The sequence below is a fragment of the Macaca mulatta genome, chromosome 3 (genome assembly GCF_049350105.2).
Source record: "Macaca mulatta isolate MMU2019108-1 chromosome 3, T2T-MMU8v2.0, whole genome shotgun sequence".
NCBI classification, from domain to species: domain Eukaryota; kingdom Metazoa; phylum Chordata; class Mammalia; order Primates; family Cercopithecidae; genus Macaca; species Macaca mulatta.
This window is the reverse complement of record NC_133408.1, coordinates 145,617,313-145,644,889: the sequence shown is the minus strand read 5'-3', so window position 1 is coordinate 145,644,889 and position 27,577 is coordinate 145,617,313. Positions and strand designations below refer to the sequence as shown.

Sequence of the window (27,577 nt, the reverse complement as noted above, 5' to 3'; positions counted from 1 at the left end):
GTGGCTCATTCACCCCCCTCTACTTTCCAAACACCTTCCACTTGGTGAACGACCAGTCCAGGCTTGCACCTTCCAAGCCTGCTGTTGCCTTGGCCATCTCTCTGAAACTAATAACAGTTGGCCTGAAGCACTGAGAGGCAGGAGGAACCGAGCTGGGAGGAAAATCCCATGATGCCCACCTATGATATTTCTGCCACCCCACCTGGAAGGGCTCCAAAGTGGGCCACCCAGCAGGTCTCTAGGAAAAAGATCTGATGGCTCCCCAGAGAAATTCCACCTAGCGGAAAAAACAGCGAGTCTTTCCTGAGTGCTTACTGTGTGCATGATCTCACTTAATGTACACATGCCACTATGGGGCAGACTTATGACATCATCATCCCCATTTTACACAGTAGGAAACACAGCTCCGAGATATTCAATAACTTACTCAAGGTCACGCTGTTCGTAATCGCAGAGCCGAAATTTGAGCCCAAGTGCATCAAGTATCAAAGTCTACACTCTTAACCACTAAGCTGTGTCTTCTCCAAAGTGGAAACAGGTCACCTTGGTGTTGTTCACTTAGTCTAGAGACCATTTTTTTTTGTCTTGAGACACTCATTTGGCGCAGAAAGTCAAATAAATCACCAGAACCTGAGGGATTAAATAAATCAACCCTAAGCAAAGACCCTACAACTTAGGAGAAACAAACTACTAAGGTTTGCAGAGTTGCATCTCTGGGACTCAGAGAACCTTTAAATATAAAAAGGAATTAAACTTTAGTGATAGCATTCTAGGCTTTGGCAGAAGTCAGCCCAGGGGAAGATGTAGCTGCCCCAGCTTAATACTCTGTCCCAACCAGGGACAAGGCCAGAACATTCAAATCAGGAAAGGGGGACTTCTAGTACAGCCCTATCAGATTTCCTCCTACTGCCAACCCTGGTGGTTGGAGATTTTATTTTATTAAGAAAAGCAGCGTTCTGGTGTCTTTCGGTTCATTAAAAGGCCACCCGGTTAATTAATGTCAGAGCTGCCAACCCTCTGTACGTGGGAGGCCTGAGCCAGGCCTCCCAGGTAGACTCTTCTGGTTATTTGGAAAACACTTTGGCTTGAAGCTGGAGGTTCTGGAATTGCCGTAGAGTGTTGCTGCAACACGACAGGATAAACTCAGAAGAACAAGCCAGAGGCCAGCCTGTGGATCCACAGCCCCGCCCTCAGCTACAAGGGGAGGCTATAGGGGAAATGTGTCCTTGTCTGGCTTCAGAGAAGGAGTTGAGAATACTCAACTCTCAACTCTGTGCCCACAGCTCAACTCTCATGGTCTCTAAAGGCCATAGGGCCCACAGCAAGGGTGGTGTGCTCTGTGCTGAGGATACTGAAATCCATGCTGAGCAGTTCCTCTTTCCTCACAGCCCCTCAAAGTCAGCCCTCTGGCTCCTGGAAGCTCATCACTTTCCCAGAGACAGCTGATGAGTGGGACATAGGAAGAAGAGAGGTGCTGAAGGTGAAGCCAGTCCTTGATAATTATTATCATTCCATCCCCTGCCATCATCTTGCTTTTCTCATATTATTTATAGGATGGAAGAATGTACCAGACACATAGATCATGGTAGCTGTCATACACACCATTCCCGCCTAAGAAAAACTGCCCAGTCACAGCCCCCAAGGAGAGAAGTGTCCCAAAGTTGTCCCTCATTCAGCGTTTGCCTTGTTCTTAGCCATGTGACCCACACCTCCTCTTGACCAGCTGTGACTGGACAGGGGCAGACGCCTTGCCCAAGACCTCCTATCCAGGGACTAGTGGGGTTGTCTGATGTGGCCCAGCTTACCAACTCTGCCCAAATGATAATTCAAATTAGCAATTAGATCAACTGAATTATCTTTCCCTCTGCGAAAACTAATCTTAGGGTCTAAAGAGAATTTCTTTTATAGAAACATGATCTCACTGTGTTGGCCAGGCTGGTCACAAGCTCCTGGCCTCAAGTGATCTCCTGCCTTGGCCTCCCAAAGTGCTGAGATTACAGGCATGAGCCACCGCGCCTGGCCAGGAAACTGATTTTAGAGATAAAGAGAAAATGAGCCAACTGGTAGCAGAACAAAAGTCATAAGGAAACATTTAGAAGAGGTGAGTGAAGAGCGAAGGCAGAGAGTCGTATTGATGCCGGAGCCCTAGGACCAGTGGTTCTGAACCCAAACATCTCTGCACACACACCCACAGCGGCTGGCGGCATACCTTGCACAGGTGGCTAACACATTGTGCTCAAGGTAGAAAACGCACCTTTTGTTGCAACTGAGGATATGTATTGTTACAACAGTGCTTGTTGGACAGAATGTTGAGAAGAATACTCCTTGTAGAACGGGAGAATCCCAAACACACACATCGGAGGGAAGAGGTAGAGTATAATGACAAGTGTGTGCCAACACAACCAAGTTTCCCAGAATGTGTGAAAACTCTGTCTTGTGAGGACAGAAGAGAGCACAGTTGGGGCCGTAACAGTTATTCTCAAAGATATGGGCTTGCAGAGTAACCAAGCTAATGCTATAATAACCAGGGATATAATTTAATACCTCTAAAGGCTTGCCAAAAATTCTGGGATTTGAACATGTGCCATTGTATTAGTCAGGACCTTTTGGTTTCAAGTAACAGAAACCCAACTCAAAATTAACTTACAAAGGAATCTGATGGTTCATGTCATTGAAAAATCTAGGGATAGAACAGACTTCAATGATGGCTGGCTACAAATGCCCAACATCATCAGGAATTATTATTTCTCTCTCTCTTCTTATGTTTCTTTCCTCCAGTTGGCATTATTCTTTGGTTGGCAGGCTCTTCCGACACTCAACAAGGTAACCAATATTGGCTTCATGCTTCATATTGACTTCCTTCCAGCTTAGCAGCATCAGCAGATAAGGAGTAATTCCCTAGATCTGCAGCACAAGTCCCAGGGTAGTTCTCACTGGTCCACCTTGGAACATGTATCCATCCCTGAACCAATTAACAGAGCCAGGGAGAAGCTGTGATCTGATTGGCCTGGCCTGGGTCATATGCCCAGTTCTGGAGCCAGGGCATGATGTCACGCAAATCCTCGCCTGTCTGGTCACAGGCTTGATCCCACTGCCTTTGGTGCGTGTTACTATTATCATCTCTGCCTCTGCTGCCTCTGGGGTGCCATGTCCCTCCGCCATGTTCCACCCCATCACCAAGAACAATCCCATGCAGCAGCTTCTCCCTCACTTTTCACTCTTCTGCACTGAAACCTCATCGTATTACATCCACTCCACAGAGCCTATGTCACGTGCCTGTGTCCCAGCTGCAGAGGAGTCTGAGTAACTGAGTTCTGATCTCCACCCTGGTGAGGTGGCACCCCTCACATGGCATATTTTCCAAATTTAAGAAGGTTCTTCAAATGATGATGGGCTGGCACCAATATAACTAATACCTATTATGCTACACCACCCTTCGAGAAGTCAGATCTTCTGCTTCTTCTGGGTTCTGGACAGACTGAGTAATGCAGCCAACTCTTTATTTTCACATGTGATATCCCAATAAAACCATGATTCTCTGTTCTTTGCAACCAGAAAGAAACCCAGTTAACAAACACAATTTGGCCAATGTAATTTGGACAAAATTTAGCTTGGAGACAGTGGTTTTCATCCCAGCAGGATTGGCTCACAGAAGCTCATGGCTTCTTTACAAGGAAAGGCTCCAGTGGGGCTTTTGAGGATGTCTGGAAAGCATGGCCACATGGAGCCCTCCCAGGAGTACCAGCCCACAGACATTTAATAGGCCTTGTTCCAGAACTCTGCAAATGCCACACTGCGCTACCACTTAACCACAAGTCATCCCCAGCGATTAACAAGAAGCTGGGTTGCAGATAGGGACCCCCTAGCAAGGGTCTTGCTAGTCCAATAATTTCCCTTCAGAGTCTGGAATCCTCTGGCAGCGCTTCCCAGGGGACTGAACTCCCTTCCTCCTGTGGCGTCTGCTGCTCCATCAGGAGCTGAACTGTGGCGTCTGCTGCTCCATCAGGAGCTGAAGCCAATCAGTAAGAAATCATTTTTGAGTATCAATGATGTCTCAGGCATTGTGCTCACACTGGACATGCTCTGTCTCCAGGGAGCCTTCAGACAAGGAAGTTGGCCAAGGCTTAAATTGCATGAGAGGAGGCCAGGGAGGGAACAAAATGTTCAAGTGCTATTATCCAGAAAGAGATGCATTGTTTTCATTTCTAAGCAGATTTATTGATCAGGGTCACTATGGACAGCAAGGTCTTTGACCCTAATATAGAAGTATAATCGTTCTATTTTCTGAGCAGGTCAACAACAAAGAAATTTCTCTGACTGGAGAATTCATTTGTGTAAAAGCCGTCTGAAGATTTCACCATTAAATACGTTTAGTTATATTGAATAAATGAAGAGAATAAAATTAGAGGAAATAGTGACCACTTCAGAAAATCTAGATGGTGCAGAGCCAGTTGGATATGCATAACTGGTTCGTCTTGGGTGAACATTAGAAAGCCCAGTCTTTCTTTTTTTCGAGACAGAGTCTCGCTCTGTTGCCCAGGCTGGAGTGCAGTGGCACAGTCTTGGTTCACTGCAACCTCCTCCTGGCTTCAAGCGATTCTCCTGGCTCAGCCTCCTGAGTAGCTGGGATTACAGGCATGTGCTACCATACCCGACTAATTTTTGTATTTTTAGTAGAGACTGGGTTTCAGCATGTTGGCCAGGCTGGTCTCCAACGCCTGGCGTCAAGTGATCCGTCCACCTACAGCCTCCCAAAGTGCTGCGATTACAGGCATGAGCTACCGTGTCCAACCTGGAAGTCCAGTCTTTTACCAATGGCCCCCGGCCCCACCCCTGACTCTCCTCAGAATACTGACATGTTTCACAAAGTGGGAGGGTAGATAGTTGTTCAAAATATGCGCGCTTACAGCAAGGGAAAAGAGGAAATGTCTGATTTGGACCCCAAATCTCCTCCAGGAACCTAGTCACCCCGTGGCCCACCGCTCTTGCTATTTCTGCAGAGGCGGCAGGTGCCCCAGGAGACCACTAGGTGTCGCTGTGAACCTGTGCGAGCGAGGCCTCACCCTGCGGGCGCACACCAACGCGGTCTGTTTTCAATCAACACCTTGTCAGTTTTTCTCCCCGAGGCTCCAGGGGTGTGCTAGGAATTTTTATTTCTTGAGAAATACTGTGATTCAGCTGCCCTTTGTTGGCCCTGCTGGAGAGAATGAAGGTTGTGCTTGCTCCTGCCAGCCCCCCAGGCAAGGGAGTCCCCTGCAAGCTCTCCAGGCCACCAGCCTCTCTCTATCTCCCTACCTCCCATTATTCCTCTTTATTCTCCTTTTTATCTTTCTCTCTCGGTGCCTGGTAACACCGATGTGCTGCTCAGGGAAAGGTCGCCATCCCGGAGGCCTCCTTCAACCCTTCTAAATTTCACCAGCTCCTAAATAAACGAGCTTGCAAATTCTGTCCTTATCCTCCCCTTCTGAATCTGCTCCCAGCCTTGCCCCTTTCTTTCAAAGCAACCACAAGATTGAGGCAGTGTTGGGGATGGGAGGAACAAGAGGCTCAGCTATCTTTTTAATTTCCTTTTTTTTTTTTTTCTGACACAGGGTTTTACTCTGTTGCCCAGGCTGGAGTGCAATGACACGCTCACAGCTTCCTGCAGCCTTGACCTACTGGGCTCAAGCAATCCTCCCACTGCAGACTCCCTAGTAGCTGGGACTACAGGCCTGAGCCACCATGTGCAGCCAATTTGTGTATTTTTGGTAGAGCTGGGGTTTCACCATGTTGGCCAGGCTGGTCTCAAACTCCTGGACTCAAGTGATCTGCCTGCCTCGGCCTCCCAAAATGCTGGGATTACAGGCGTGAGCCACCACACCTGGCCAAGGCTCAGCTATTCTTACTAGGCTTGTCAGACTCTACTCCTGGCACACAGGGGCTTAAAAGTCAGATCTGCTTTCAGATCCTACCTTCCTCTGCCACTTACTAGCTGTGTGACCTCCCACCCTTTCTGAGCCCCAGTTCTTCATATGTCAACTAAATTTACACATATAAATTCTACATTAAATAGAATTATAAATGTGAAGACCCCACGTGATCTGGCATGTAGCAGGCATTCCATAAATGTAAAGTGATTTTCCTTATGACTACAGGGACACTTACCCAGTTCTGAGCCCAGCTGGGTGCTGTCTTGGTCAGTGGCCATAGTTTGCTTGGCAAAATGCCAGGATAGCTGTCCTGGGCCCTTCAGGAAAAGGCCACCTGTGGGTGGGGCAGCCGCTCACTCCCTCCTCCAGAAGGCTTGGTGCCGCCACATTCCCTGGTTTCCAGCTACCACATTGCTGCTCTGGTATTTTGGGGTGGCCACAGGGTGGAATCTTGACTTTGGATGCCCTGTGCCTGCTCTCCTCAGGCATTGAGGCCACATACCCTGAAAAGCTTGGGAGAAGGTGGAGGGAAGGGAGACCCAGTCTTTTACCAGAGGCGTTTCTGGACCATTCACTGGACGCTAAATGGCAAATAGAGGAGTCACGCCCCTGCTGGCCAACATAGGTCACTGCAGCCCCTCAGCCTTTGGGAAGAGGCTGTCGCTGAGTGATTAGGATCTCTGCTTGGAAGGCACTTTACAGCCAGGATGAGGCTGCTTTTGTGGAGCAGCAGATATGTAGGGGATGTGTGAAGAACAGCGAAAAGAATAAACATTGCCTCTTGCATTGCCCAAAGCAGTGTGCTGGGCTTGGCAGGGGTGCAGGAGGCCAGGGGCTGTTGCAGACCCCTAACTCAAGCCTCAAAAGACAGGACATGCTCAGAACACGTTGCTCCTGCAGACACTGGTGTTGACTCTGAACCTGTGAAGATTTCTGCAGCCATGAGCAGCACTAGACTTTCAGGGTAGAGAGTTGTTCAACCAGAGGATCTATCTGGAGGTCCAGTCACCTGACCCCTTTTCGCATCAGAACACAAATCAAAGGCCATCAGGTCTCCTGATGTCCTTCCTGCCTAGGCTCAGAGGAGACACACTGGGTTGCCATCCTGGCTCTGTCACCTCTGGACAAGTCTCCTAATCTCTCCAACCTTTAGCTTTCTCATCTGTAAAGTGGATACAATCCTCAAGACGCAGACCACTCTCAGAGGCGTGTCATGAGGATTATAGATGGTGCAGGTGGAGGGCCCGCTTGTGGTATGCATGCACTGCCATCATGAGGTTTCCAGAGACCTCTCTGCAGGCTGCTAAGGTGTGGCGGGAGCTGTTGCTGTTAACCTTGGTGAGGTCTGCCAGCACTCCAGACCAGACTCCTCAAACCAAAGCAGACGGGAGCTGGGAAGAGCTGAATGCCCACACTGCAGCCTGGGCTAAGGGTGCCTCACTTGTCTGTTTGAAAAACTTATGAAACCCTTGAGCATTGCTTGTGGGAATTTACAATGGTGCAGCCACAGTGGAAAGCAGTCTGGCAGTTTGTCAACAAGGTAAATATAGTTACCACATCACCCAGTAATTCCATTCCTAGGTATAAACCTAGGAAATAAGAACAAATGTCCACAGAAGAACTTGTATGCAAATACTCATTGCAGCATTATTTATAGTAGCCAGAAAATGGAAACAACCCAAATATCCATCAACTGACAAATGGATAAATAAAATGTGGTATATCCATGCAATGGGCTATTATTTGGCCATAAAAATGAATGAATGGACCTACAATGTGGATGAATCTTGAAAATATTATGCTAAGTGAAATAAGCCAGACACAAAAGGACAAACATTGTATGATTCCATTTCTATGAAATGTCCAGTATAGGCAAATCCATAGAGAGAGAAAGTGGTTTAGTGGTGCCAGTGCCTGGGGATGGGGAATGACTGTTAATGTGTGTGAAGTTTATTTTGGGGATGATGAAAATGTTTTGGAATTACATAGCAGTGATGGTTGCACAACTCCGTGAATATCTAAAAACCACTGAATTCTATGGCATGTGAGTTAAATTGCAATAAAATTGTTATTTTAAAAAGGACCCTTAGCCTGCCAGCTGGAGTGTGCTCTGACCGTGGACCAGCAAATGAGGTGGGCCGTGCGGGGAGTGCAACTCTTATGAGCCTTGCCTATAAATCAGATTAAGCGACTGCCTCCCTCAGCTGCGCCAGGTTCTGAAGGGCTGCAGCAGCCACAGGCTGTCTCTGAACACCACCGTAATGAAAAGGCTGCTGAGGGCACTGCGGCTCAGAGCATGAGCAGCACGATGCTCACTCCAGGCCCTGGGCCAGCCTCACCCGGATAGCCCAGCTTGCAGTCACATGGGAAGAATCAGAGTTTACGAGTGTGCCCTGCCTCGGTCTCAACCCTGATAGGGATCATGTTTTCCATACCAGGCATCAGAACTGATTGTATGGTTTGTACCCATAGGGAGAGTGGGATACACCATTTTAAGTGAGATCTGCCTCCAGAAATTTGGGCATCAGGCTCCGGTTTTCCAGGACACACACATCGCCTTCTGTTCCCCCAAACAGACAAGTTTTCTAGGAACTTCAACTCTCTGGGGAGTCCTAGACAGAAGTCAGAGTTTCCTACAACACAGGTCTCCTGATGTTTAATCAGAACTGTACTTTTTCAGAGTAACAGCCAATCGAATGCATCGTTCAGCTTGAGGGCTGCCTGCAACCACCTTCACAGCCGGGCACAGAGTCCAGACCTCGAAATCACCGGGTAAGCCTGTTTCCTGTTTCCTTGGGGCATTGACTGGCATCTTGTTGGGAAGCGCAATGTGGCAGGAACACTGACCAGTCTCTTCACTCTACCCACACACCATGTGTGCACCATGACTGCCATCCCCTGCTGCAGACCAAGCATGGGGCAGTCACACTCAGGAGAGTCACTCAGTGTTACCTAAAATGGCTGTATCTGGTAGCTTCCACTGAGGGACGGGCTCATGCCTGCTGGGGAGCCTTGATCTCATACAGGAACAGGGCTTAAGAGAACTCAGGACTTCATTCATATCCGGGACACTCCTTCACAAAGGTACCACAAGGTTTCTACTGTCCTCCACCTCTGCCCCTTGAACCCAGCCCCCACCATCTCATATCTGGATGAATCCAACAGCTAGAGAGCTGGTCTTTCTACTTCTACCCTTGTTCTCTCCCTTCCTTAAGTCTCTTCTCAAATCAGCAGACAGATGCTTTCAAAACATAAGTTGTGTCACTCCTCTGCTCAACACCATGCAATGGCTCCCATCATACTGAGAGTAAAAGCCAAAGTCCTTACAGCGGCCCACAAGGCCCTATGTGATACTCGAACTCCTCTCCACACACATCCCCCAACCCACACACCCCCACTCGCCACAACACACACACTCACCCGCCCCCGCCTCCCCACTGACCCCTCTCTGAAGTCCCATCCTCCAGCTTCATGCTCATCGCTCTGTTCCTCCTGCTGTTCTTCCACTTCACGTTGCCTTGCACTAACTGCCTGGAAGGTTCTTTCCTGTTATCTGTGCAGCCCCTGCCCCACACATCAACCACTTGAATCTCCCCTTACCACAGGGGCCTTCCTTGGCCACCTGTTTAAAGTGGCCATCCTCCATAACCTCTGACCCTGTTTATTTTTCTTAATGACACTTAACACCATTCACATATCTCATATATATATATACACACACACACACACTCTTATATTTATATATAAGATATCATATGTGTATATATATCTAATCTGTTTGTCTATCATCTCAGTGGGAATAAACAAAGACCAACCCTATGATAAAGTGAGGGCCATATATTCCAAGCTTGCTATATTAAGGGAGTCAGCAACTGGCACTTGCCTTTGGCGAGAGGCCCAAAGGCAGGCAGAGGAGAGGGAGAGCTTCATGGTGGAAACCGGGGAAGGCTTCAGGTGAGCCCTACTTACAGGCTGTTGGCAGGAGGAAGCTGGAGGTGGGCTAGAGGCAGGGCCGCCTATGTGATTGGTTAGGGTGCATATTTGGCTTTCTGTGATGGGTCCTAATTAGGACTCGGGAACAAAAATAGGGAAACTATCAGTTATTAACGAAGTTCTGGCCATTTGGGGCCCATTGGTACATGGGTTGTTTAGCTTCCTAGATTGTCACTAGAGATAGCAGTTTGGCCTCCCGAAAGTCTGACAGCAGGCTGGTTTCGTGCATTGTTCATTATACTACCGTAATTATCTATAATAATTGTAGATAAGGGAGTGGGTTTCCTGGGCAGGTTCCCTGCTGCAGGTTGTGGGGCAGTGTTCTGTTTTTATACAGAGTCCAGCCATCTCTCTGTGGTTCTGTTGTACATTCAGTCTTTTATACCTCATTAGAATATAAACACTAAGAATACTGTTTTATTTGCTATCGTATCCCCAGAGCCTAGAATAGTGCCAGTTACCTAGCAGGTATGCAGAAACTATCTGTTGTTGATTATGATCATGTTTATCTAGCTCTAGTTAGAAAAGTTGTGATTTTGCTACATGATGTGGAAAATAGGCCAACTACAAGCCTGCTTCATTCAATCCAGTTGTACAAATGTTTGTTGAGTGCTTGCTACATATCCAGGAGGCTCTGTGTTAGGCCACTCCAGGTTACACAAGACAAGTATTAGCTGAAAATGGATTGACGACCAGGATTCTAAATACTTTCGCCTTTCCTCTAAATTTCCCTTCAAGTTTAAATTCAACTTCACCTATAATACCACTGCAGGTTCCAGGCCCATTATTCTTTCAGAGGCTGTGCGGGCCCACGTCTAGTTTCTCCAGCACTCACTGCATGTGGAGCTCATTTAGCTCCTCTCAGAAAGGGCCTGTGTGGCAGCCGGTTGTCTTTTGAATGAGCTGATTATCTTCTCAGTTGGGTTATTCCCTGAGAGCCAGAGCCACACCTTGCCCCTAGTACAGGTGACACATAGGAGGGTCCCGGGGTGATGGGAATCTCCTCCACTCCCCATTTTTGACCTTTGCCCTGAACTCCAAATCAAATATCTCACTGATGGTTTGTACCCATGGGGACAGTGGGATACACCATTTTAAGTGAAATCCATCTCACTTTCATCTTCTGCACACAGAGGTCACACTGGCTCAGAGCTGCCATCTGGAGGTGCATTAACTGTCCTGATAGCCCAAGACTGGGAGCCCTACTTGGACATCTCAACTATTTTCTGACAAGGGCTTTCTGCTTTTTTTTTTTTTATTTTATTTTAAGGTTCTGAATTATCTCTTCCTCTGGGGAAAGATTCCAGGGATTTTATTCCAGGCTAATTTATCTTTCAAGTAGAACACTCAAGGATCCAAGAAGCAAATAGGCCAGGATGCAGCTGGAACTAGAATTCTGTGGAATAGCTTATCAGCAGGCCACATTCAGCTGTAGAAACAGAATGGAGGCTGCTGAAGGGCAGGGATGGAGGCTGCTGTGTTTCCTAATGAGTCAACGCTTGGCACATGGTAGTTGCTCCATAGTTATTTACTGAATGAATAGGAAGGATAAACACACTCTAAGTTTGAAATGAGAAATCCCAAGTTTAAATAGCAATAATTTTCTTCAATGTTCCCTCATTTTGTAGCTTAATTTTCACAGCCGTTACAAAACACATTAAGTAAAAAGGCAAACAGTGAGAACCCCAGGTGTGAAAGGGGGCTCTGGGGAGCAGAAGTGTCACTTCCCAGTTTCTTCTTGTGGGCCACCCGTGCTTGCCGCACAGGCAGAGTTGCAGACCCTGCTTTCTACTGAGCACAACAAAAAGCTCCAATGTCACAATCTACTGTGCAGTTTCAAAGTCTTCAACAATTATGATTGCTACGTGATCTAATTCCTGAATGTATTTACCCCAGTTTTATAATGAATCAGAATGAGAAAAGTAAACATTGGCTATAATCAACTCATACCTGTTTAAGGCCTTGGGAGGAAGATGGGAGAAAACTTTCACCAGATCCACGATGGTTGCTGTCTTCATTTTATTCAGATAATTCTTTTTCCCAAAACCTGGTCAACATTGGGAAACTGGCTGTCTGCAACCAGTCAGACTGATTGCCAGTCAAGCCTTCGTTGCAACGTTGTAACTTCACCTTAGCCTCTGATTGGTTGCTTTTGGCAACCAATCAGATGTTTGCACAGGTGTGTGCCCTTTGTAACTCCACTTCAGTCTCTGATTGGTTGCTTTCTGCAACCAATCAGAAGGATTGTGGGCCGCCACTTCATTTCCATGAGGTGAGCATGAAGTGGCCAACAGGAGACCTCTAAGGGGTATATGGACTGGGAAGACTCTGCATCTGGGCCCTTGAGTCACTGCTCAGGCCTGTTCCCACACTGTGGAGTGTACTTTGGTTTTCAATAAATCCCTGCTTTTATTCTTTCATTGCTTCATTCTTTCTTTGCTTTGCTGGGCGTTTTGTTCCATTATTTGTTCAAAACACCAAGAACCTGGACAACTTGCAGTCAAGACCCTCCACTGATGACACTTTGACTTCTGGATTTCGCCGAACCAAATAGCCAGATATACGAAAGAAAATGGGCGGCAGGTGTTCTCTCCTCCCGGTGCACTCTTGCCCCTATTTCTTGAGTTTCTCCGGGCCTGCCTTGAGACTAAGAAGACTCTCAGCTCTCCCTGCCCATCACCAGAGAAGACACTGAGCTCTTCAGAGAGGCCCCAGGCTTCAGGAAGTCCCTCTTGGTGCCTGACTTAAATCTCTTCTCTGGCCATTAAGCACAATTCCCTCTTGCCCTGTCATCACTGGAGAAGAAAGAACAGCTGCTTACCACTCTCCTTTTAATCTTTTTCTTTTTTTTTTTTTTGAAACAGAGTTTTGCCCTTGTCGCGGAAGTTGAAGTGCAATGGCGCAATCTCGGCTCACTGCAACCTCTGCCTCCTGGGTTCAAGCGATTCTCCTGCCTCAGCCTCCTGAGTAGCTGGGATTACAGGTGCCTGCTAACACGCCCAGCTAATTTTTGTATTTTTAGTAGAGACAGGGTTTCACCGTGTTGGCCAGGCTGGTCTGAAACTCGTGACCTCAGGTGATCCACCTGCCTCACCCTCCCAGAGTGCTGGGATTACAGGCATGAGCCACTGCGCCCGGCCCTTTTAATCGTTCTTAATGGGCTTATAAGCGGTTATTAAGTTCCCCTTCAGCCTTCTCAGAGCCTCATTTTACTTGCATTGAAGCTGAGAGCTTCCGAGGAAAGCCTTTGACTCCGGGCCCCAAAGATTTGCAATGTCTTAAATGGGGAATCAGCCACTTCACTCACTTTAACCTGCATAAATGAACAGTCCTGCCTTCTTTTGCAAAGTATAAAGTCATTCAAAGGAATTCCCTGGCAACCAACCCTTATTAATAAATCACGCCCAATCTAGGCCAGGACAGGGCATTTCGCAAATGCTTCTTTTGCTTGAGAAGTGACACTGGCACTAGGTACACAGTAAACAAGCTGCTGCTCTCTCTGAAGCTCTGCATTTGCTGGATGGATCCAGTCAGTCTCCCACAGGACCCTGTGGGCCTGGTAGGCTCTCACCTGACTCCCCAGTTGGGAAGGGAGTGCTTCCCCAATGAACTCTCACCTGGATCTTTCTTAGGGTTACTGGACTAGGGTCACAGCAGCTGGGCAGCAGGGCATAGAGCTCGAGTGAGACTTGCTCAGGCTCTGCTAGGCACACATTGGAAAGTTTCATTTTCTATTCCATCATAATACCATTTATTTCCAGTTCATTGCTCATGCCTACAGGTGAAAGTCTGAGTTGTATGTCTAGACAGGGCTTCCAGTATGTCCTCACTCAGAATCCCACAGTTCCTTCCGATCATAGGAAGTGGGAAGGAGCAAGGCAGGTAGGTTGTAAGGCTGATGGTGTTTCAGCTTTGAGGAAAAAGTGATTTCACTTCAATAGTAATTTTAACCAGAATGGCTAAAATTAAAAGGACTGACAATCCCAAGTGTTGGCAAGGATACAGAGCAATTGCAACTCTTAGTGTTTGCTGCTGGAGTGTGAATCAGAGCCACCACTTTGGAACTCTTTGGCAGCATCCAGCAATTGCTCCAGCAATCCCACTCTTAGGTATATGAGCAAAAGAAGTGAGTGTTTATGTTCACCAAAATACACATGCAAGAAAGTGCATAGTGTTGTAATTCACTTTTTTTTTTTGAGACAGAGTCTTGCTCTGTCGCCCAGGCTGGAGTGCAGTGGCACAATCTCTACTCACTGAAGCCTCTCAGGTTCAAGCAATTCTCCCTGCCTCAGCCTCCCAAGTAGCTGGGATTACATGCTCCCACCACCACACCGAGCTAATTTTTGTATTTTTTAGTAGAGACGAGGTTTTGCCATCTAGGCCAGTCTGGTGTTGAACTCCTGACCTTAGGTGATCTGCCCACCTTGGCAAAGTGCTGGGATTACAGGCATGAGCCACCATGCCCCACCTGTAGTTCACTTTTAAGTACATTTTTTAAAAGTAAAAAATTTGAAGCAGCTGCCACCCTAGTGTAGAATGGATAAATAAGTTGTGATATAATCATAGAATGAAATCAGACACAACAATGAAGAGAACTGAAGTACTGCTAGACAGGACAACATGGATGAATCTCATATGCAGGATGCTGATCTGGACACACAAGAGCACATTCTGTGTGATTCCACTTATACGAAATTCAAAAAAGGCAAAACTAATCTCTGATGATAAAGATCAGAATAGTGGCTGCCTCTGGGAGGAGTGTTGAACAGATCTAATGTGTTCAGTCATCTAGTTGAACACATTAGATCTGTGTACTTTGACTATAAGTTACACAGTACCACAAGAGAAAACAAAAGAAGGTGCCTACTGCATTTTCTTCCCAGATGACCAACTCTTAATGTATTCATCTGTTTTTTCACTGTTCTGCTTCTTTTGAAGAAGATTTGAGGTGACTTACAAAGGTATATGGTATATTTATAAGTGAAGAAATCTGGGTGATGTTAAAACCAGGGCAGGAAAATAAGGTGGAAACCAGATGTAAGGATGGTCTTCACTATTTGTGTCAGGAAGTCCTGTGAACTTCCTATGGTGAACAGAATAGAGCTTCCTAGCAGTCAATGCAAAGAAGAAACAATTCCACACCCCAAAGTTAACAGTCCTGCTGATCAGAAGCACAGGTAGTTCTGAGATCTGATAGAAAATGTTCCTGTATCATTTCAGAACAGGAAACTATGTGATCAAATCCCTTTCTATTTGAAAATTTGTCAGATGTCTCATGTTTGACCCTGGATGTCTGAATCCCCTCAGCCCACATTGTCCCACCTACGCCATGCCCACACTGTCCCCATAGAATTTAGGGTGAGGCAGCATCCCAGTGATTGACAGGCCCCTGTTTACTTTCCTGGGTGTGGTTTGGGGGAAGCCCTGTTAATGAAGGCTGGATTTCTGTTCTTTGGGGTGCCCAGCTTGCCATCCTCATTTCTGGAACCCAGACCAGCATCCTCAGCCCACGCTTTGCCACTCAGCTCATCTTTTCCCCTGTTGGCGCTTCTCAGTGGCCCCATCCCTTCCCCAGCAGCGACTCTGCATGGGGCCGCTCCCTGGGAGCTGAGCTCTTTCCATTTTGGCATTTGGGTTAGTGGATCTTTCCACTTTCTGGATCCAGTTTTTGAGTTGAATGCATATATTTCCCCGGTCACTAGTGAAGAAAAAAACACAACAATCACATAAACCAGAAAATTCCAATGACTGTCTCTTCCCCCACTTCTACCCTGCTCTGTTCTGACTCCCAAGGGAAGATGAAGCACACTAGAAGATGTGAATCACTGACACCGACAGCAGACATGTGAATAGCACTGCAGTCTCCAACAGCCTGCCCTTGTCACAAGCCATGCTGCTTGGACCACACAGGTAGCAAACAGCAAACCTCTCTGGATAGAAAGGCTTAGGAGCATCTCAAGGACATCTCAATTGCAGGATGAGAAGGCCGTGTAAATCTTGAACTCCATGCAAGCTTTGGATAAATTAGGTTCAGTTTCTAATGGGATTACCCATTACTTTCTGATTCGTTTTGTTTGTTTTAAAAGACCCCTGAATTCCTGCTATAAAAAGGAATTCACCAAGTGAGAAGGAAAAGGCTGATTTTTATTTATGTTAGGTTAGCAGCAATTTGTAGACACAGACACACAAATCTGGTCCCACTTGAGATGATGCAAGGAAGCCATTTTTATTGTGTCCAAGCCAGCAGACGCTAATTGATTTAGGCCAGTTGGCTCATGTCTTTCTTTTTTTTTTTCTCTCAACTACACAAAAACACAAAAATCCTCCTCTGCCTTTTGCTCTGGAAGATCAGGTTTAAGGCAAGCCCTTGCTTCTTGTCATTTCCATACAGCATGAGTGGCCTCTCAGCTCAGGATCCCACCAGCACTTATGCTAATGTAGGCACATTATGGTAACAAGCACCTAATAATAGAGGGAAATTTAATTCCAGCAGCAGCAGCAGCAGCGGCAGCAGCCTCTCACTGGAGAGGAGCCATCCTCCTTAGGAGGAGGACCGGTGCCGTTTGCATATGAGGGTGGCAGGAAGCCAACACACTTGCCTCCTGAATTTGGTTTCCTTCCTTTTATTCACGTCTATAATTGAGCCTTTGTAAGTGGAGGGATGAGTGTAAAGGAGCTAAATTTGGAGCTGATTTCACGGGGGTGATGAGAGCTCTGGAGGCCAGCTCTACCTTATGTTCATCTTGCCGACCAAGAAGAAATTCTTGGCCCTGATCTAGGGAAAAAAGAAACTACACTTGCCATTTCTCTGTATCTTCCACTACTAATAAAATGCTATTAGAAGCATCCAGGAAGAATGTGGATGGGGGGCGGGGGGCGCAATGAGTACCAAAAAGCAGGAAAAAACCGTAGATTCCTGGATTCACCAGTTGCCTCAGCTGGTTCGTAATTTAGGAAGGGAGGCAAGAAAGAGGCATGGCCCTTGAACGTGAGCCTTTAGGTGGAGACCCACTGAGGCCTCACGAGTGTGATCCTGTAATTGAGCATCTGCAAGCCAGCTGGGTTCACAGCTGATCTCACGTTGTATTAGCCTGGAAGAGTCAGCACTGTATAGGCGACATAGCCAAACGGAATCACAAAATGAGTTAAAAGCAGGAAATTGGATAAGGTCCTCCATGCTTCTACCAGTCTGGAATATGAAAAGCATTCTTACAGCCGTATTGCCACTTAATTACCTGGATTTATGACTTCTCCATCAAAGACTGTTCATCTGGATAGTTTCCTAAGGAGAAGACAGAGACGGCATCAAACATAACCCTACATTCCTCCCCCCAGGCAAAGCCATGCATCCTTACAACCCAAGTTCCTTACCCAAAGCCTTCTTGACTTCTAAGTCTTTAATAGGCACTGTACTAGATGCTGGGGACACAGCAGTGAACAAGGCAGGCATGGGCACTGCCTGTACAAAGCTTGCCAGTTACAAACAGGTGCTGCAATGCAGAGTGATAAGGCTCTGATGGGCAGATGTAGGCTGTCATGGGGCACAGGTAGGGGTAGAGGAGACATTTAAACCACACTTGGGGGTTAAGGAAGCATCCTGAGTAAATAAAATCTAAGCGTAGAAGGAAGAGTGGAAATGCCACACAGCATGGCTAAGACCTACATTTTGTCAGTGGATCGCTGTCAGGCATTGTCAAGGTGGACACAGGTGAGCTCCTAGGTGTCCGTACCTCTGGCCCTGGCACTCCGGCCCTCCCCTGCGGCGGCCTCCCATTGCCTAGGCCAATGCAATGTCGCATCTGGGCCTCACCTAAGTCCTGTGCTCCAGGTCTGTTCTCTTCCCTGATATGTCCTCGGTGCCACCCTCCAGGACCTGACTTCTGCCTAATGCACCTGTCCCTCGTCCCCATAGAAACACCCCTTCCCTCACATGCTGCCCTCTAGAGGTGCCAAAGTCAGGGTCGCTAGCACAGTAGCAGGGATTGTGTTTGGAGTTTGGCTAGCTTTCCAATCCCCAGGTTTTATCACTTAAAGGATCCCCTACCTAGTTCCCCACAACTCCCCAACTCTGAAGACAGAGGAAATGGGGATTACACAGGCTTCATCAATTTGACCAGCTAAGCAGCCCCACTTTTTGTGGTCACGGGTATTTATTTAATAGACTAATTTAATATTACATAGTTCTAGAGCAATCTCTAAGTGGCATCCCCAAGGGTACTCGCCTTAGACAATCAGACCCAGGAGACCAGAGACTGCCTCTTCTTCCTGTTTGTACACTGGCCAGAACATAGAAGACTTAGGGGATGGATGTGCCTGAAGCCAAAATTCCAGCGCCCTGCATTGACTTCCTCATGGGAGGAGCCATTGAATTATCATGCAACAAATTCATGAAGCTTGGACCATGACAAAGCCTTACTCATGAGGGTAGGGAAGAGCTGGAGGGAGCCACCTTCAAGTTCTTTCACTTCACTTCCCAGGGGGTAGAGAAGGTTATGTCAGAGAGAGAGAGAGAGAGGTGGAGGAGAGGGAACTTTCCAGCTATCCTGTAACACTTTGCATTTGTGTGACACTTAACAATTTTCAAACTATTCCTCCATCTGTTATCTCAGGGCAGATGTCCTCACCCCCCATTTTACAGGCGAGGAACCTAAAGCTCAGCAAGGCCAGGGAAGTCCCCAAAGTGATAAGGCTAAGTGGGCAGAGCCAACCCCGGACCAGGCAGGGCCCTTTCTCTGTCACTTTTCTGCATGATACTGGAAGAGCAAAGGAAATTTAAATCAGCTGGGCGCAGTGGCTCATGTCTATAATCCCAGTGCTTTGGGAGGCCGCAGTGGGTGGATCACTTGAGGTCAGGAGTTCAAGACCAGCCTGGCCAATATGGTGAAACCCCATCTCTACTAATAATACAAAAAATTATCTAGGTGTGGTGGCACATGTCTGTAATCCCAGCTAGTTGGGAGGCTGAGGCATGAAAATCGCTTGAGTCCAGGAGGCAGTGGTTGCAGTGAGCCGAGATTATGCTATTCCACTCCAGCCTGAGCAACAGAGTGAAACTGTGTCTCAAAAAAAAAAGAAAGAAAGAAAGAAAGAAAATTTAAATATCATTGGAGGCTGAAGCACTAGTTTTGGTCTTTAAGCTTCACTCCCCCAACTCACTCTCGTGGAGAGCTGGTATAGATAATAAACACCACTACTCAATATTTATGAAATCCAGTTCTTCTGCAAATATATCAGCAGGCATGTTCAGTGGAGGGAACAGATTCTATCAGGAGCTCGTCACACAGCAATCTGTTCCAGTAGCCAAATGCAAGCACCTCTCTGAATGATAAGCATGCCCACAAGGCTGTGTCAGGCCTGCCTTCGGGGGAGATGGGGCCCCTATCCCCCAGTGTCTATGCCTGGTGCCCCACACTGCCCATACTCACCACCACAACGTCTCTCTTTGCAGTCTTCGTTTCTGCAGAGAACAGAACAGGCAGAAGTTAAGCTTCTTGGGCATTAAATTGACCTTAAAATTCCACCCCCACAATGGTATTTCCCCTAAATAGGCTTTGATCTCAGTCTTGCAGACACAGCAAAGAATTGTTCTGTCTGTAGATGTGTTTGTTGACAGCTTTCCATCTTCTCAGAAAAAAAATGCATACACATATGTATATACACACACAACAGTGGGTTTTTTTACTCTTTTTCTAGCTTGTTATCAGTGGACCTAGAAAAATGGCTTTTAAATGGCTTTTAAGATAAGAAAGAAAGATTGGATTGGATACCTCTTTTCATAAAGTGGGAGTTTTATGCATTCATTCCCCAAGCCCTTTTATTTTATTTCATTGTTTTATTTTATTTTGAGGCAGGATCTCACTCTTGTCGCCCAGGCTGGAGTGCGGTGGCACACTCACAACTCGTTGCAGCCTTGACCTCCCAAGCTCAAGCCATCCTCTCAGCTGCCTCCCCAGTAGCTAAGACTGCAGGCGTACACTACCACACCCAGCTAATTTTTTAAATTTTTTTCTACAGACAGGGTTTCACTATGTTGCCCAGGCTGGTCTCGAACTTCTGGGCTCAAGTGATCCTCTAGCCTCAGCCTCCCAGAGTGCTGGGATTATAAGTGTGAGCCACCATGCCCAGCCCCCAGCCCCTTTTTAAAAAGTGGGATTAGAGATAGTTTGTGAAAATCTCATTTATTAAAATCATCACTCTCAATATGATCAATAACCACTATAATCAAATTTCTAACCCTGTTGAGACAAGCCTTAAGCATGTCAGACACATGTCTGTGAATGAAGTGATTAAAGCAAGCATTTTTTTTTTTTTTAATTAAAACACTGTCCAATTCTTTGTCCTGTCTCCCCAACACTCTGGAGTCTACTTGAGGCCGGGCCAGGACACCTCCTCAGACCTGGAGCTGCTCAGATGGACCTTCCCCGCCCCCCCTCCAATGTACCCACTTCCTTGAAGTCATTCAGCTTTCTTGGCCCATCTCACCACCCCCATCTCCCCTTTCTCACTAGTCTAAATAATTTGTGGAAATGATCAAATCCATTAGAATCTGGGTATCAAGTATTATCTGGTTTTTGTTTTTGTTTTTTTTTTTTTTGAGACAGAGTCTCGCTATGTCACCCAGTCTGGAGGGCAGTGGTACAATCTCGGCTCACTGCAACCTCTGCCTGCCAGGTTCAAGCAATTCTCTTGCCTCAGCCTCCCAAGTAGGTGGGACTACAGGTGTGTGCCACCATGCCCGGCTAATTTTTTGTATTTTTAGTAGAGACAGGGTTTCACCATGCTGGCCAGGCTGGTCTCAAACTCCTGACCTTGTGATCTACCCGCCTCAGCCTCTCGAAGTGCTGGGATTACAGGTGTGAGCCACCACACCCGGCCTTATTTGTTCTTTCAAAAGAGGCCTGTGTCCAGCACAAAGCATTAGCTGTCCTCAGGACACCCTCCGTGGGCAGCAGTAAGCAGGTCTTGTCTACATTTAACACGTGGAGAGTTCTTTCCTCCTGTGCCATGCAGCAAGGGACAGACCTAGGTGTTCAACTGAGCTGATTGGAGAGGGTGCTAGGTAGGGCACAGACAGGACCAAATTGAGAGATCCAGGTGGGCCAAGATACTGTGCCCCTGCCCTTCCCGTTCTCCAGCTGCAACCAACCTCCACTTCCTTCCATCCGCGGAAGATGCAGCTGAAAATGCTCCAAGACGTGATCGCAGCCTGATTCTCTGCCGAGTAGGAACCTTTTTATGTAGCACAACAGAGCAAGCAAAAAACAACAGATGAGGGAAACAGGTACGAACCTATTTCCTTTCTTTGTCCTATGCAGGGAAAAAAAGAGGGGATATTAATTCACTTGAAAGTATGCTGCACTGGCACGTACATGACACCATGGGGTTCTTTGGGCAACTATGCCCTTTGAGATACAGGGGTTGACTGAAAGAGGTGCCAGGGATAGGGACAAGAAAGACTAGACCACCACACCTGCTTCAAACAAAGCAGCTTCATCACTATTGGCTTTGGACTAGAATTTGATGAGTTAAAAAGTATCTGAGAATTTGATGAGTTAAAAAGTATCCCCTTATAAACTTCAGGGAATACATTGTCTCTGATGAGAACACCTGGTGAGGACATGACTGCCCTAGTCAGACTGCCCAGCAAGTCTTCCTGCCCCATCCCTTTCTCCCTAAGAGCCAGCAGAGCAGAAGGCTTGGCTCACAGCAGGGAGACTTGAGAGCTGGCAGTTACATTTTGGTTTCTTGTCACATGAAGAGCTGGACTTGGACCCCACGACCTTTCCCACGATCACCTTGGATTCTATAACTCTGTAACTCTAATTTTCTTCTTTGCTCTTTGACAAAAGTTGGCTGTCATATGGTGTAACTAATTTCCAGAGAGGTTGAGTCTGAGTCTGGTTTTCTAGCTAGTTTTGCTTTTTTAAGTCAACCATGTTGAAAACAATTAATATTTACAACCTAAGTTAAAAGAACCAGCTTCAAGGTACATATTTAACATTTAGCCATAAATTACATGAGAGTTACAGTGTCTATTGGATTTGTTTCTTCAAGAACTTCTATCCAAATCGCATTACAGTACACCACCATCCTTATAAGCAATTACTCTTTTAGAGCTGTTTTTATAAAAAAATCAATTTGTGAATAGAGTTCAAACAAAAATGCCTTTTTTAATTTCAGCAGATGCTCGAGGATTTCTTACCTTGAAGTCAAGGTTGCCCATAGCAACAAACTTTCGCAATAAATACGGCAAAATGCAATGCACATCTTTATTCTAATGCCTTGTACTTTTATACAGTCTTTCATCCATACATTTTGTTATTTGACAGTTAATAGTTAATATTTAAAATGCCCTTAAAAGGCACACATGTCTCATCACCCCCTCTTTTTGCCATTGAGAGATCCTAGAACTCAGAGGTTCCAATACCTCAAGATACTTGGGCATAGAGCTAAACTTGGAATCTAGAATCCTGAACTCACTGGGACTCATCTGTGAAGAATAAGGGAACAAGATTTGTAAAAAATGTCTTGGGTAGTGTACTAAGCATTTACTCTGTATCAGGAATACAGTTAAGTGCCTTGTTTGCATTTGCTCATTTAGTTGATTAATTTTACAAACAAGAAAATTCAAGCTCACAGAGGTGGTGACTTGCTCAAAGCCATATTCCAAGGAAACGGTAGAGCTAAGACTCGAGCCCAGGCCCATCGAACTCCAAAACTCAGGCTCAGAACCATCTAAGCTGTAAGTTGTTAAGAGCTGCCGAGAATCAAGAAGCCTGGCTCTGGGAGAAGTTTGTGATTCTTTGGTGCTCTCTTCATGTCACTCTACTACCTCACTTTTAGCCAGTAAAAGACACATCACAGACTGGCACAATAAGAGGCATATTAGTGGGCAGGTGAAAATTGGAAAGAGAGAAAACAGGCCTGCGTTTATAACCCTTAAGAGTGAGAGACTGAGACCACATGCAAAACACTAATAATTATTTGGTCACACAAAAACCCAGCTGAGTCACTGGAGACACAAGCTTATTTCTCTTATTGGTTTTGTGTGCTTGCCTTAATTCCATACTATCCTTTAAATATTCTACAAATAAGAGCATGGGATATTCTATCACTATTCACAATAGGGCTTTTCTGAAGGTTTTATCCAGGTCAAGGTCATCAGAAGGTTGATGCCCCAGTCTCATTGAGAGCCTCAAGGACAGAGTAGGTTGCCAGGGAAAGCCAAAAGGATGGTTTCCTGGCCTAGCAGGTGAAAAAAAAGTGCACCAGGACTGAGGGGAGCTGGGATTCCTTCCCCCATATCTCCTTTTCCTGCCTTCATTCCAGGCAACCTGCCTTGTAGAGAAATCCTGATTCTCCATTTTTCCTTCTCCTAATATCACCAGAAAGTGTCCTAAAGGAGGAGGGGAAGAGGGCCCAGCCCACTGGCAACTTACAGATGTTCCTTTTTCTTCCCAGTCTTGCAGGCACAGTGTCTGTGGATGCCTTTGGCCAATAGGACAACCAGGGACACCAGGAGACCCAGAAGCAATATGGAGCCCAAAGTGATGACAAAAGGCACATACCATGCGGATGGAGAGTAAACGTTTTTCCTCAGGACCTGGTAGGTGACCCTGAGCTTGAACAACAGAGAGCAGGGAGGGTGAGTGGAGGGTGGTAGTGATTTTGACATTCAGCACTCTCTCGTGTTGAGTATATATTCCACTCTTTGTTATTGCTCTATAAATTGGACATCTGTGTGCTCACAGTTCTTGCTGCTTCAACCCATCACCTTATTTATAGTCTTTGCAGACATCCATTAGATCAAAACCCAGAAATTTTAGGGAACTGAAAACTGTAGGCCTAATTTTATTCTCTGTCTTCCTCTTCCCTAAAGCTAAAAAAAGTCCATTGGCTTTTTTTCTACCATATCTGGGCATAACCCAGGGACGAATATAGCCATTGTCTCTCACCAAGACGGCATAAGCCACGAAAGTTGTTTTTTTAAACACCTTGTAGGCTTTTCAGTGTTTTCTCAACTACAAGCTGCCACTGCCAGAGGAGTGGGCTGATATCACAGCAAAGCCTCAAGTTCAGCATCTGCTTCCTAGAGCTGGAGACAGATAACAAACAAGTTATGGAGGTTTCAGGATTGGAGATGTCACAATTAGGTCATGCTCTGAGCCCAAGAAAGGTGGGAACTCCTCACTCAGGGGAGCCTACCAGCTCCTCCCACAAGGAAAGTCCTTAGGGTTGCCATATACCTCCATTCACTGGGGTCATATTGACTTGAGCACGGGAAAGAGAAGCATGAACCAGCTCCTGGGAAGACTCTGAGAAGAAGCTGGCCGCCTCCATAGGGGGTTCTCTAAGGTTCTGATTATCTTCCTTCTGGCATGCTGCAGGTATGAGGCTGCTGACCAAGAGTGCAGCTTCTACTAGGAGGAGGAGGAGGAGGAGGAAGAAGAAGAAGAAGAAGAAGAAGAAAGGGGACAGATGAATTAGCATAGATGCAAGGGGCAGGGGAGATAATCCTGTTGTCAGATTCCAGGCTCTCCCTTCCTTCTCCAAGCCGATTCTGTGATAGCACCTGGTCATTTTCTTCATACCCTTTCCCACAGTCTGTATTTACTTTGTCAGTTTGAATACTTGTTTGTAATCTATCTGCCCCTCTAGATCAGTGGCTCTCAGGCTTTAATGCACATTAGCATTCCCTGAAAGGCTGATTAAAAACACTGCTCACTGGGCCCCATCTCCAGAGTTTCTGATCCATTAGGTTAGGGGATAGAGTTGGGGATTCCAGCTTCCAGCATCCTTCCCTGGAGGTCATGGTGATGATCATGGTTGGGTGACCTATAACTTTAATAATCTAGTCTGGGCCCAAGAATTTGCATTTCCAAGCAGTTTCCAGGTGGTGCTGATTCTGATGGTCTAGGGACCACACTTTGAGAACCACTCACACATACAATAAGCTTCCTGAGAGCAGGGATCATTTTTGGCTTGTTTGCTAAAGTGACTGGCACACTATAGGCATTAAATCGATATTTGTAGATTGGATGAATTTTTTGGAGTGGAGGTGGGGTGTAGGGTACAGATTGGTACATGGTGATTCTTCAAAAGATGTGGAAAAGGGCACCCAGCAGTAAGCAAGCAACCTGATTTCATGGATATTGATTTGCAAAGACTCTTCTGAACATGCAGAGAGGGGTTGTGAAGGTAGCATCTGGCAGCATGCCCATGAAAATCGGTTCCTGTGCCACAAGCCACACAGGTGGTTGAGGTCTGATCTCTCACAAGTCTCTGCACAAACAATACACTCTTCTCTACCAGAACAGGAAATATGAGTGGTTTTATGAGTCTGAGGTCTCACCAGATTTTTGCCACCCTGTAGCTACTCCAGTCCAGCCCGTGGTTGCCATTTTTGGCAACATCCTAATACCGCAACTCTTCAGTCCACCCCACATATCTCCGGGCAGGGGAAAGAATTCCATCAACATAACTCACAAGGGAACATGCCTGGGGATTCCAGGTCCTAAAGCCCTTACCCTGGGGGTTGTGGTGATGACAGTGGTTGGGTGGGAAATGACTTTAATACTCAGTGTCACTGTCCCTGTCTCAACAAGAGCCTCAGCTTTCTTCCTGCCAGACAGCAAGTTGTCATCAGTTATGTAGACAGTTATGTAGCTTGTAGTCCCAGATCTTATCAAACCCACCAGCATAGTCAAAGGGAGATGTAAGCAGCAGGCGTGTGACGTTGGAACCAGCATTGGGAGAGAAGGTGAAATGATTGTTGATGTTACCTAAATGAGATTTGATGCAGGGGTGTTGGTAAAAGGAAGAAAAGAGAGTAAGAAATAAAGGTTTAGAAGAAAACTGCACTCAATCTTTTTCTCAAATGTCCACACCTCAAGTGTAGACTGTATCTGTGACACACCAGAGCTGGATTAGTTATATGCTACAGGCTTTAACTGCACCAGAGATGTCATTAATACAAAGAAACTCTTGCTCACAACCAGCGTGGCTATAAACAAGGCTGAGTAGAAAAGGACAATAGGACAACACCCTTAGCCTAAGTGCCATCTTGCTGAGTATTAAGCAGAGACTTTGTAACCCTGGTGCAGCCCTTCTGATTTCTCACCCGGCAATTATTTGGTAACAACACTGTAATTCACACTCAGACAAATGAGTGGGCGTCAAGAGGGTAGAATAGGTCACATCCCTAGCCATAGGCCAAGTTCACTGCATGCTTTTCATGGGACCCAGTGGGTCACACTGGTTATGGATGTCCCTGGAGTCCCCCAAAGGAAGGTGCCTCCTGGCTTTGCAGGAATGGCAGTCCCAGGTCCTCCTGAACCCACCCCATCACACCCCCAAACACACACGCAGCTCTGCTGGGGCTCATGGCTCAGCTCAGGAAGCCTGGGGCAGAGAGGCTGCCAGCCCAAGCACACCCCTGCTCATTCCTCCACTGGCTCCAGACTCATTACCAACTGAACACCAGTAAATGGAGCAGGAGATGATGCAATTTTTGCTCCCTTAACAGCAAAATGCTCCATAAAGGCCTTAGGGCTCTCAGTATGGATTATTTCCATCTTCGGCAACTGCAGTCTCGAGGCAGTTTCTGCCCCTGGGTTTTGTGACACAGCCAGCTCGAGAGGCTTCCTACTGTTCAAGTTCCTGCTCGGCCAAGGGCACAGCAGGCAGCAGGGATGGATTTTTACTCTCTCACGTGGAATTGTTCTGCTTGTTTGGGTTTAAATCTCTGGCCCCAGCACTTCATTAGATGAGCTATTTTGGTCTAATTTCCATTGAGGGGTGCTCTTTTTTCCCTAGAATGGTGTATTTTTAAAGAGAGAAGATGAATGGAGCAGAAGAGAATTCCTGAGGACACATTTCAAAATGCACCTAATCTATTTAATCTATTATTATCCAGAGAGAGGACTGGGATTCCCTGCCCCCACTACAAGCTTTCAGGAAAAGAGGTGGTTGAAAAGTTGGACTGCATTTTTTCTAATGACGCTAATAGGCTTTATGACTCATACTGTAGTCAGGAATTAGGGGATGGGGTTCACCCTTTTCTTGGGCTTTTGAGCAGTCACATATGGGGTCTGGGAGGAGTAAGACGAGAAGGGGAAACCGAGAGGAGCATCAGGAAGCATAGGGGCTGCTAGATTCTGTATCTCTGCTTTTCTCATTCAAACACTTCCCCAGCAAGCTGGGTGCGGTGATGCATGCCTCTAGTCCCAGCTACTTGGGAGGCTGAACAGGAGAATTGCTTGAGCCCAGGAGTTCAAGACTAGCCTGGGCAACATAGCAAGACCCTATCTCAAAAAAATAATGCCCTCCCAACTCCCATCCCACTTTGCCCAGATCAGTGTGTGAGCACAGACCTCACCCTAGACAACTTCAGGGTCCTCACAGACAGGGTCAGGGCTGTCGCCACCAAGTACTATACCTGGGCCAGTGGAATAATGGAAAGATCTGGGGCTGGAATCAAGGTCAGTACACGTCAGCTTGAAGTTCTGAATATTTGTGCCAACTTTCAGATCCACTAGGAGGGCCAGGAAATAAGAGTTTGGAGTACAAATGGGCTTTTCATCATTTTCTTCAAGCATGTTCATGGTAACCTAGAGTAGCAAGAAGGTGGTCATTCTCAGTAGCTAAAACTCGTTGAGTGCTTACTGTGTGTAGGC

The 27,577-nt window shown here is 46.5% G+C and overlaps 1 protein-coding gene across 1 annotated transcript in view; it reads right to left on the bottom strand.

Moving 5' to 3' along the window:
• Positions 1-13,629: 13,629 nt before the first annotated feature.
• CDHR3 (cadherin related family member 3) overlaps positions 13,630-27,577 on the bottom strand; it is a 90,403-nt gene continuing 76,455 nt past the window's right edge. The window contains 9 exon segments of the mRNA XM_077998186.1: positions 13,630-15,600; positions 17,138-17,166; positions 17,168-17,184; positions 19,328-19,359; positions 21,049-21,209; positions 23,342-23,523; positions 25,430-25,564; positions 25,566-25,684; positions 27,340-27,511. Of these exon segments, the coding sequence (XP_077854312.1) occupies positions 15,296-15,600; positions 17,138-17,166; positions 17,168-17,184; positions 19,328-19,359; positions 21,049-21,209; positions 23,342-23,523; positions 25,430-25,564; positions 25,566-25,684; positions 27,340-27,511 (1,152 nt within the window). The 3' untranslated portion in view covers positions 13,630-15,295.